The sequence below is a fragment of the Schistocerca americana genome, chromosome 1 (assembly GCF_021461395.2).
Source record: "Schistocerca americana isolate TAMUIC-IGC-003095 chromosome 1, iqSchAmer2.1, whole genome shotgun sequence".
Lineage (NCBI taxonomy): Eukaryota > Metazoa > Arthropoda > Insecta > Orthoptera > Acrididae > Schistocerca > Schistocerca americana.
Genome location: NC_060119.1, coordinates 795,231,084 through 795,243,072, shown reverse-complemented (window position 1 = coordinate 795,243,072; position 11,989 = coordinate 795,231,084). Strand labels below are relative to the sequence as shown.

Sequence of the window (11,989 nt, the reverse complement as noted above, 5' to 3'; positions counted from 1 at the left end):
ATTTTATTTATTTTAAGTACTGAGTCTTAGAGCACAATGCCGTAAGACAACAAAAAGTGAAAATATATAAAACCTGCCAATGTTCCTGTCTTTAGATCAACATTATGAGAACTACTTCTACAGTTCAGCTGAACTGAGCTTCTTGATTCATTTATCTATGTGTTAACACCATTTTAAGTAGCTATCCAACTGGATCCCAACAAACTTTACTCAGAAGTTTCATTTACTGTATGACCATCTGTGCTTACTTCTGGTGACATTGGTCATTATTTTGTTGTGTGAAATCATATCATATGAGTGTTTGTGCGATTAATACTTAATCTGTCAGTTGTGAACCAATTTTAGACCTGTTCAGCTATCATTTGAACTATTTCTTGTGAGGCTGTACTTTAAACCTAGATTATTATGCCTGTGTCACCAGTAACTTTATAGTAATTTACAGCCCTTTAAAAAATTGGAAGATCACATGTGTGGGTTAAGAACAAGTGCTGGCTCAATACCAATTCTTGTGGAACTCCACACATTAGGTTCCCCCACTCTTAGGTGAGATAAGATTCCATCAATGCAAGAGAGATGCTATGACACTTTAGTTTTGATCAAGCAGAATTTTGTGATCCACGCAAAGGCTTCACCAAGCTAGGAAAATAGACCAAAAGGATAATTTCTCTTACTTGGTTCTGTGAGGATTTTAATTGTGAGGTCTGGTATTGCTCCAGCTATTGAGAATCCTTTATGAAAACCAAACTGAGTGGCAGTTAATAAGTTCTGCTCAGTTAAAATAGTCAGTGTCCTATCATGGACCACCTTCTCACTTTTGAAAAGAGTGGATGGCATGAAGGGGGTTGTAGTTAGAGATAGTTTCCTGAGCTCCAGTTTTACAGATGGATGTAACTACAAAATATTTAAGTCTGCGAAGAAAGGTGGTGTGAATCATTGACCAATTACAAAGATGGATTAAGACTAAACCACTAAGTCACCACAAGATTTTAATATTCTACTACAGACACTAGCATAATAATCATAATTACTGTTTTAGTGATCTGGTTAATTTTATAATTTCCTTGGCAACTGTATTTCTGGCACTAATGTCTGTTCGTGATGTGCACAACTAAATCTAATGCATCTGTATTTAATTCTTGATTCTGGGTGCAATAACTGCTGCCTCTGTTACAAAGTAATTATTGAATTTGGTGGTCAGTGATTTGAAAGGGTTATAAATTCTGTCAGAGCTATATTATGAGGGCTGAATCATCTGGATTGCTATTTTTGTTTGTTTCTTGATCAATAACATTGAAATTGGTTTTGTCTTATTCTTGGAGCATGGGTGTGTCACATGGATACTCATCTCTTGACTACATTTGGCCCTGTAGTTTCTCTCTAAACACCATGATGGAGTTATTGTTAATGATTTTGCAATACGAAACATTTCTAACATGATCTGTATCTAACTGCTCTGTATATTTTATTGTTAATATTTCGCCATTATGGACAGATAAACCAGCATCTATTGGTTCTGTAGTTGAATCAGAGCAAGTTGTTAGGTCTAAAAGTAAAATATCAATGTCTGTTGTGCTATGTCCTTTAATTCGTAGAGGAATTTTTTCTGTAACAAGTAATCCATCAACAACTCTAGCTGCCCTTGATCAGTACTGTCTGACGGGAAGTCATCATTAAAGTCTCCAAGAACATTCTTTTCTCCAGTTAAAATCCCATTCTTTACCTACAGAAAATACTACCTTCATACCTGTAAGATGAGTGTAATTTGAGAAGGTGCAAATGCATGACTCTTGCTCATCTCTGGTCAAACTGATACATCCAAGTTACAAGGTTAACTAAAATGCCAGACATTGTGTTTGAACTTTGAGTATTCACCTATGTAGCAGCTGTTGACTGAATTACCTATGTGCAGTCTTTTGTATCCAAGTTAGATGTTGTCGTGTCCATATAGTCCAAATATTTCTCAAATGAAGACACGTGTAACATCAGATACCTATTCAGTTCCAAGGGTACACTAAATGAGGTAATAGCTGTCAGCCAATTTTGAAATTGTAAGCGGCCATAGCATGGAAACATTACTGTCCAAATTCTGTGACCATCACACATTAGCTATTGTGAGAAGTTGTTTCAGCTCTGTGGCTGTCATTGACTGAATATCTTATAGAGCCTATTACTAGCTGCCCTACCATCCAATAGTAACATATTGCTGAAATATCTGGAAGAGGCAGGGGAAAAAAATAGTTGTCACAGATTACAATGAAACATCTTTTTCTAATTCTGCTGACAGGCCAGTAGAGTTTATTCTCAGACTTTCAGTTTGACCCTTTTGTTGTGACTGATTCTTTACTGAATGATTCCATGACAGGAAATGTTTCCTTCACTGTGTACACATTTTTCATCAGGTTATTTTGCTATTATTTGATTTTCACACCTTGCATCACATTTAGAATGGTAAATGATTCCAGACTGCTCCCTTGTCAACAACACAAAGGAAATCTCCTCTCTATTAATTTTTTATGGTTGTGTACTTTCTTTCGTCTTGCTTTGTTGCTAGTCTTTAATTTACATTAGCACTATAATCTGATATCAACAACTCTCTTTTCCTTGTCTCATTCTTGGAGACTCGTGTTTCATGTGCTATGTGAATACATACGCTATTTTTAGTTTTGAATCATAATTCATGCTTTGCAACTTTTTGTTTTTGAGACTATATGTAACACGTCATAGAGTATTCTCATTCTACACCAGTTCAACATTTTATGATGCCTAAGTGAGAGTATCTAACTCCATATCTGAATGGGCAGAAAGAGACTGTGATTACTGCAAAAACAACAAATATGAATGGATATTTTATAATAATTATTAGAATTCAGTTTTGTGTTAAAAGTTTGGATGATTAGTCTATGCTAATTTTCGGCTTCATAAATTCAGATTATTTTCATTTTTCTCAACGTTGTCGGCTAAAAAGATTTGTAATAGGCACAGCAGAATATGGCACTCCTAGAAGTCGCAATACTGAAACCCTAAGTTATTAGATGTAGTTAATCAAGCAATCAATTATCTATGGATCCACATATGTCTGTCCTGGTGATCAACATAACGTAATCGCATTATTGTTAGGTTACATGATTCTATCACGTCAAGCATTTTGCCACCGTATTTTACCATACCCTATTTTGCTAGACTCTCGTTTCTCATCCCCTGGAAAATGAAGTATTTTAAGTCAAACCACTGATTCCGAAAAAGAATTGAAAATGCCCTGTTTCACACTAGTATAGTTCAGCTAATATTTTCCGAGGCACTTCCTCATACATTCAACCAAGTTTCTGTAAAATGCTGCACTGTATATTCCAAACAGATCTATATTCGTTTGTGTGAAATGGCTATTCGGGTGAGAAACCTTCCACCGTTATCAGTTTTGTATCGTCGGTCATCAGAATTCGCATTTTCATCCTCCTGATTTTCTGTCTTGGGTCAAAGACGCGTCTTCTCCAGAATTTGCGTCACTATCCTTCTTTTACAGCCATTTCAATTATAAAGATGAAATTATTTTGTTAGGATACTGTAGTGCCACACTAACAATGAAGCCAATTTAAAAATGAAGTGAGATAATAATACACTGACGACAAACTCTTCGCATGCCCGCAAACTATTTCCGCTTATGAGTGCCTCACGGCTTTCACCGCTGTTTTATTTCAAGTCAGGTAGGCGCGGTCTCAGTACTTCCGCCGCCGGCACCAGGTGTCTCGCTTCGCATACCTCGGGAGCGCGCTGCGAGCTGATTGGTGTTTCTCGTGGCAACCGATCACAACACAGCGCGCTGCCATTGGGTGTGTGAGTAACAGTACGCTGCAGGTAGTGGCAAGGCGTGGATGGGTGCATCTGGAATGTTGTGATAGCAGTGCATAACAATTGTTAACATTTGGGTGTAGCTGCCAGAAGAATGAAAATGAAGAGAGCTTTGTCTCGTCAAGGATTCTTTGCTACCTGCATTATTGCGGCAGTTATTTTTAAACCAGGTGAGCTTTGACAACACAACTAAGCGTACTCACAAATTTCGACGCTATTCAAATTATGTAAACTGAGTTAGGTATAAATACTGAAGCTAGTAAATAAGATCGAAATATACCAGGCGTGTTTTGTGCTTAAAACTTGATTATCATTTAATGGCTTGGACTTCTAAAAGAGGGCGAAAAACTAGTGCAGTTTTACTGTGCACAGCTAGTATCGAAATCGGAGGTTTTATGACATATCATTAATCATGAACAATGATGTTCTCCCAAGTGCATATAGCACTGGGACGCGGCGTCATTGACTTTCTAACTTGGCACTTACAAGGCCGTTATTGAAAGCGGTATTCTTTGTTAACGAGGCTGCTGTTAGAGCACTGTGGGACATAAGGAAAGATGTCTAAAAATTTCAATTTCCACTTGATGTTCGTCTGCCACGACAGTTGCAACTGAAATAGTAATTCTGTTTATGTAATAGTTCCGCCTTGGCAGATTCTCCCACATGGAGATCACTGTGAAGTACTCTATGTCTGTCATGTACATTTAGCAAAGGATAACCAGTGTTTCCTTGCACCAGCAATGATGGGAAAATTAGTTATTGTTCAGAAGTAGCGAAGTTAAAACTGAAAGATTTGTTTTAGCGGCGCATTTGCATCATCTGTCAGTTTATAGGGAAATCACTAAAAAGAGTGTATTTTAATTTTGCTACCCGTATCAGCAGTAATCTGAGCCAGGTGACTACTACGTAGTAGATGGGTACTCCACAATTTTTGTAAAACTATTCATCAGTACTTGTTTCAGTTGTGAACTGGCGCAGCTGTACTTAATTTCGTCGTTGCAGTGTTAAACGCCTTTAGGCTTTTCTAGAGACATGCGGTTCGTAACGTAGAATAATTTTGTGTACTTAAGCCATCAAATAAGCCTTCCGGCAACATCATTAAATCTTGGAGAGTGTAATAACGCTAATTGTGAGTCCTCAACACGACTTAACACCCAAAGCGCCGCGACGAAGCATTGCGGAATCCGTAAACGTGATGGCATAAGATCTCAAATGTAGCAAACTTTCGCGACTCGTCCCAAAGATTGAGTGTTGTCTTATTGTCAGTAAAACATACCGGTAGCTCGTAGAGCAATACATGTCAACAATTTGTGGTCGGTACTTGCGTAGTAGGGGGAATCTTTCAGTTTCTTTTGTCCGTTATTGGCTGTTTTCGAAATCGTAAATTGATGACGGTTTTATGAATGTCAATGTTGGTCCGAATAGTCGTAATAGCACATTACTTCCCAGTCCCATTAACGGACTTATGTTTGAGATCGCACACACTCTTTTAAACACGCCAAACCACACCACTCAGGTCCAGCTCTTTCGTAGCGAACAGATATGTTGCCACAGAATTGCTAATTAGTTTCTGTTGTTGGCCTTGTGCTCCTGCTTATGGCATTAACCCTTTTGGGGTCGTCAGTCATTCACATCTGTACGTCAGCTACTATTTATTTATTGTATTATTTTTAAGCACAGTGTTATATAAAATATACACAGTAGCACATGTAATTTACAAACAGACGTTTAAAGCTGTAATATTATCAATTGCTTTGTCTTCAGGAAGTAGTTGAAAATCCTACGATATATCCTGCTGGGACATTTCTGTGACAATGTGCTGCCCCACAACCGCATTGTAGCGATGGAGCGCTTCTGCCATGATCGGCGCTAATTTTGTTACTAGATGGAATTTATTTTATTATTCTGCGCAGTTTATGAGTACAAAGAATTCCTACTGTTTCCGTGTTTTGTAATGAATGAGATCGTAGCGAAGTTATTTTCATCCCATAATATTTGCATGATTTCAGTGTTTCAGTTTTCATATGCGTTATATCATGGTCTCATTTTAGCATCCGTCTCAGCATTAAATAATATTGCTACAGCAATAATTGTTGTACTTATATATTATTGTGACCACTTCACCTCCGAAACTGTACAGATTACCTCAACTTTGACTTAATTACATATCATGTACAACGATTAGTTCAGAAACTGCCACCAGATGATGTACCTCCATTTTGGTGTTCGTGTTCTTGGTCGTTGACGAGCCTGTAAATGCGACGCGGCGATACAGCTCAAGTTTGGTTATTTATTACTTTATTTTAAATATAAATTCTTCTTCAAACATAAGGAGGTGCTGACAGTTTTTAGAGTTCTGTACAGATAGGATCGCGTCTAAAAGTCCATTTCTTCCTAGTGCAGGTACCCTCCATAGTATAGAGCCTCTGTGGAAAGAAAATGCTAAATGAATGGCGACTATTCCACAACCGATATAAGACGAAGCGTAGAAGTCTGATAAAGGATACACTGAATGGAATGAGTGTAGCTGAAAAAAAAGAATTAAAAAGCCATGAGTTAAAAGAAACCCTCACTGTCTAGGCACTTGCCATAATATAATTTTACCCAATGCACAGAACCTAAAGAAATTCTGGTCATTTGTAAAGGCTATCAGGGGCATCAAAGTTAGTGGCGAGATACTCATGGATGGCCAAGGAACAGAATCTGAACATAGCAAAACAAAAGCAGCAGAAATTCTGAACTCCATTTCCAACTGTTCCTTCAAAAAGAAAGATACAGATCTACTGGTCTAGTCTACTTCTTGCACTATTTCTGAATTCGCCAAAACTAAACAAAGCTCCAGTGTGTGATGGAATATCACATATTCCATACAGAGTTTGCGGCTCAGTTAGATCCTCTTTTAACCATAATGTACCATAGATCGCTCTAAAACAGAACTGTATACAGTAGTTACAAGAAAGCACGCGTCGCACCTGAGTACAAGAAGATAAGCAGAAGTTATCCACAGAATTACGTCCGATATCCTGTAACATCCATATGATTTAGAATCTCAGAACGTCTCATTCAAACCAAATGAGGCATCCTGAACAGAATGACCTCCGCAGACTCCATGCATCCAGCGCCTGCTTTGCCCTTCCAGTGTACTTTTACCCACATTCTACATTATTTTGTGTTATTTGCCTTGTGAACTCCCTTTGCAGTTAGCAGATGTGGACCCTGTAAGCAATATTGCCCCTAGCGCTTTGGAAGTGACCTTGCCGTGATTGCAAAAGAGCTCCTATAGCTGCTGATAAAGAAAACGAAATCTGAAGCTGCACAGAATTCTGGGAAATAATCGTGTGTAAAAGACTTTTTTGCGGTACTGCAAAATCACAGAATCCAATTCGTTTAATTGTTGACTCATTATATTCCATTCTCCCCACGCAATTGTATTGGATGTGCTGAGCGGAAAGGAATGGGTACCTACAGTTTGCATGCACGTAAAACACACAAAAGGTGTGCTTTTATCGAAAGATTTAGAAGGTATAGTTTATAAAATAAGTTTTACGGTTGTTGAGCCTGATTTTGCAGTCCATTTTGTTGTTGCCCCACAGAATTATAAGAGGATGGGGATTTCAGATTCGTGAAATACTGATACGACAGTCAGTGACATCAAATCAAATTACGTATATCCTTATCTGTACTTCCTCCTTCCTTTTGGCATTTCTGTGAGTTGTTTTTGTGTTACGTTCTTTTTTTCAGTCTCATTTTTATCGTTACATTTACGTTTACTGGTTTACAGATGTTTGTATCTCAGACAGAAGAATACTGTCGTGATTCATTTATTTATTTATGCTGACTTAAGAACGGATAAGGATTGCCGACAACGTGTTCTAAGTGCTTAGAGACAGAAGAGGCCTAGAGATGAACTCTATGCCGAATGACGTCTGCAACAATGAAAATATTGACACTCAGATGAAGATAACCCGGAATAAAATTTTATCGTAGAACCTTGACATCTTCCCAGTTGATTCGACCTTATGTTGTACACAGCACAACGAAGAGAAGTACCCTGAACTGCCATAGTAAAAATGTAGAACATAAGTAGTTTATCAGATGTTGTACTGGCAGTCTTACATGTTATTGAGAAATCACGCCCATAATAGGCAAGACTCTGTAACTCAAAACATGTGACCTAGTGATGTCTTCGAGCCGAGACAAACTGAGCACATTGTCACATGTAGGTGCCAGGCTTTCCGCGAGCTGCCTTTTCAAGCATCTAACGTGACTACATCAGTTTCGATAAAACCGAGTAAACTGCACTGCATGGCCAACAATTGTGGATTGACTAGCCCAGGACGTAACGTCGGAAGAAAAAGGGGTGACTGCAGCAGTCCAGCCATCCTCCAGACCCATCTCCTCGCCTGGGTACAGAAGTCAGCATCCAACACGAGCATCTTTACTAATAGTTGGTGAATACAAAGACTGACTTCGCCTCAGGGACACGCAGTGGTTCGTTCTGCAGGAGCAATGCAGTGACCAGAAGACGATAATTAGTATAAAGAAGTACCAGTTACATTTCGAGTCAGGAAGGGACATTTTCCATAGCGCTATACCACTTTATAAGATTATTTTTCAGCCCGCTGTGATAGTTTGCTACGTAAAATACGTTATTTGGTACCATTCTAAAAGATAACTGCACGTGCGTGTCATGTATAGTATTTTGGCAGAGGCTGTGGGAAATGCTTGACCGTCACATGCGCGAGTTCCAAAAGCAGGCAGCAACCTGTTGATACTCGTGGGCCACACAGTCTGTGCTTCTGTAGCACGAGGGTCGCACATATTTCCCACTTCCTGTTTTAAAGTCGCTCACATGAATAAATGTTATTCTATTGCTAATACATTGTCTGAAAGTGAAAGGCTCTTACAGATTCACGAAAAAACATTACTTAATTATACAATTATTATTATTATGAATAATAATTATTATGAACGCCCTATGTATTATCATTAAAGTTCAAGTTTCAAAACGCTGCAGAAACAGAACCATTGCACAGAATGATGTTAAATCTGAACAGCATATTATTAACGCAGAGGGTAACTTCGGGCAACAAAACAAATTTAACCAAAATTTTACCAATAGAATCTTAACGTAAATTGGGGTCAGCTACAAATGATAAATGAATCGCATGCGACGGTGCATGACTGCACAAGTTTGGCAGTCAGCAGTTTGTCGCACTATTAGACAGGTAAGCCCATCCGCCACGGCGAGGTCGTACCACGTCAGATGGGGAAAATCGGTTTTTAATAGTCCTGAGGTTGAAAACCGCGTAGAAAATAAAGTTAGACCAGTTTCTAATTGTCTGGGGCCAAAAATCGAATAAAAAGCAAAATAATATCGGTTTCTAATTGTCGTCAGATTGGTGCAAGATATATTCAATACGCTGTCCACAAGGTGAAATCGAGAAACAGCATGTTCCACAAATGATCAGAGTGTCTCGGGGGTCATATTCAGAACGCGTTGTGCAGTGCGTGCCGTCGATTCAGTTACGTTCGTAATTGGAGCACTGAACACAACATCTTCCAGATAACCCCACAGCCAGAAGTCACACGGCTCAAGAACAGATCGACTACACGGGCAGGCTGCAGGGAAATGACAACTGATAATTCTACCGTTTCCGAAATGCCTATGCAGTAGTCGCTTCACTGGCCGTGCAGTGTGCAGAAGGGCGCCATCTTACATAAAAACGACCCTACACATACATCCACGTCGTTGAAGGGTTGGGAGTCTCTGGTGCGCAAAATACTCTCATAGCAGTTACCAGTGACGGTACAGGTAACGGGACACGCCGGACTCATCTCCGCGAAAAACTGCGGCCCTGCGATAAACGATGCCATCAACTCGTTCCACCGCCACATGTGCGGGATGAACTGTTGCCGGTTCATACGTGCGTATTTTCCCTTGCCCGTATTATTCATATTGACATGTCCTTGGAGATGGAAATGGGCCTCCTCTGTCCACAGAATGCTCCACCGCCGTTCACTGCCCACTTCCATACGGGCAAGAAATTCCAGAGCGAACGTTTGTCTTGCTGGGACGTCTGCAGGAAGCAACTCCTGAACATGGGTGATTCTGTATGGATGACAACGAAGGATGTTTCGTAGGATTTTGTGCACAGTGCTCGCAGGTATGTCCAACGTTCGGACAATTCCCCTTGCGCTGCGTACTTGCACACCAACGTTCGACCGCTCCTGCAGTTCTATGGCCACATCTTCAACAGAGGTCTGATCAACTGTTTTCCTCCTTCTGCCACATTGTACTTCAAAAGAACCTGTCTTTTAGAATTCTGTAATCGTTTTCTCCAGATCCTTAGCAGACATCGGACCAAAGCCTTTTTTCATGTCCTTGAGTGTTCGGAATTTCTGCAGGGCTACTGGCTCGCACTCGGCGTTGTCGTAAAAGAACTTTCCCAGTGGCGTCTCGGACGCAAACTGAGGAACAGCCGTGTGCCGCGCTTATGTTGATATGCATATTCTGCCTGTCACAGCGCAATCTGTTGGTCATTTATTTATTCTTTCTTTGTGTGACGCTTCCCCCTGCGCCAATTATATGCTGTTCAAATTTGACGTCATTCTGAGCAATGGTTCTCTTTCTACAGCGTTTTGAAGCTGAAACTTTAATTATGGACACCTTGTATAATAAAATATGATTTTAATGCGAACCTTGAGGTGAAGTTGACAAACGACTCATCCGTAGGAATCTCCGTCCTTCATACCAGAATTTACAGATGAGATAAGGTTATGTCCTGATAAGAACAAAATATATGTTCTAGAAACATTAATTAAATAAGAAGCCGGCCGATGTGGCCGTGCGGTTCTAGGCACTTCAGTCTGGAACCACGTGACCGCTACGGTCGCAGGTTCGAATCCTGCCTCGGACATGGATGTGAGTGATGTCCTTAGGTTAGTAGGTTTAAGTAGCTCTAAGTTCTAGGGGACTGATGACCACAGATGTTAAGTCCCTTAGTGCTCAGAACCATTTGAACCAATTAAATAAAATGGCTGGAATCAATGGGGATGAAATCAATGAAAATGCCAGTGAAATCCGTTCAGAAATTTTGAACTTCCAGTGTAAGAAGAATGCCGCGATAAATGTTTTTTCCACCAAATCGGGATTCGAAGTTGGGTCTTCTGCTTCATTTGGGCAGTTATCTTACCGAATGTTAGAAGAATATTACTCCACAGATTATTGTGGCGGAGGACGGAAGGTATGCAGATAGCGCACGAAGTCAAATGAAGCAGCTTCATAGTTTTAATACATTTGCATATGGAGCAACTTTTCATAACTTTGTGTTTGTTCAGACTTTCTTTTATTTCTTCCGTAATCGACTTGATTTCAGAAGTGCCAGTGCTACATAAAGCCTGTAGGCAGTATCCCTGTTAATGAAGTCTCCAGAGACGCATCTTTCGATGTCGTCCCTGGGACGCTGTCTCAGGACGAAGAGGCGGAGAAAAGGATTAAGTCTCTTGTTCTGTACTGACATTCTCTGACAGTGCTCATTTTTTTCTCTTCGTTTGTATGTATGTGACATGATGAAGAGTTGCCTGGTTAAAATTTCGCAATCGCGTCCTCCTTCAGTGTCTTCAGCGAACTTTGTAGACTGTTCACTGTCTATTTGTTGACGGAAGTTTTAATATTATAATGATATGCGAAATCAGTATCCAACATGATTCTGTTCGCGGAGCAACTTCGGAGCTTTAATTATATATTATTTATGGTTGCTTGGAAGTAGACGTAACATATTACTTTGGGTCCAATCCAAGACATTTTTGAAATTGCTTAAGTATTAACGATTTACTGAGACATTAAGATTTATTTATTTACTTGCATTTTTCATTAGACGTGACTTTTTTCAGACACTGTTTGTCTATGACGTAGGCTGAACAACCAGTTTCAACAATATGTCTGTCTAATTCGCTTTGAACTTTTCTGGGCACATTTTCATTCCCCTTTCTCTTTACACCACTAGAATTTTTGTTAATGTAATGAGCAGTATAACAAACCAACTTATCCTAGAGTTTGTATTTTTTCCCACAATGGAAAGGATCCTGAGTCATAATTTGAACAGGTTCACCCGACACTTAATTGAAATTTGAAAGTTTA

General features: G+C 39.6%; 1 protein-coding gene across 1 annotated transcript in view; it reads left to right on the top strand.

Annotated features, from left to right (window-relative positions):
* Positions 1-3,808: 3,808 nt before the first annotated feature.
* LOC124612532 (U-scoloptoxin(05)-Sm1a) overlaps positions 3,809-11,989 on the top strand; it is a 115,097-nt gene continuing 106,916 nt past the window's right edge. The window contains exon 1 of the mRNA XM_047140798.1: positions 3,809-4,016. Coding sequence (XP_046996754.1) covers positions 3,941-4,016 — 76 coding nt within the window. The 5' untranslated portion in view covers positions 3,809-3,940. The remainder of the gene's footprint in view (positions 4,017-11,989) is intronic.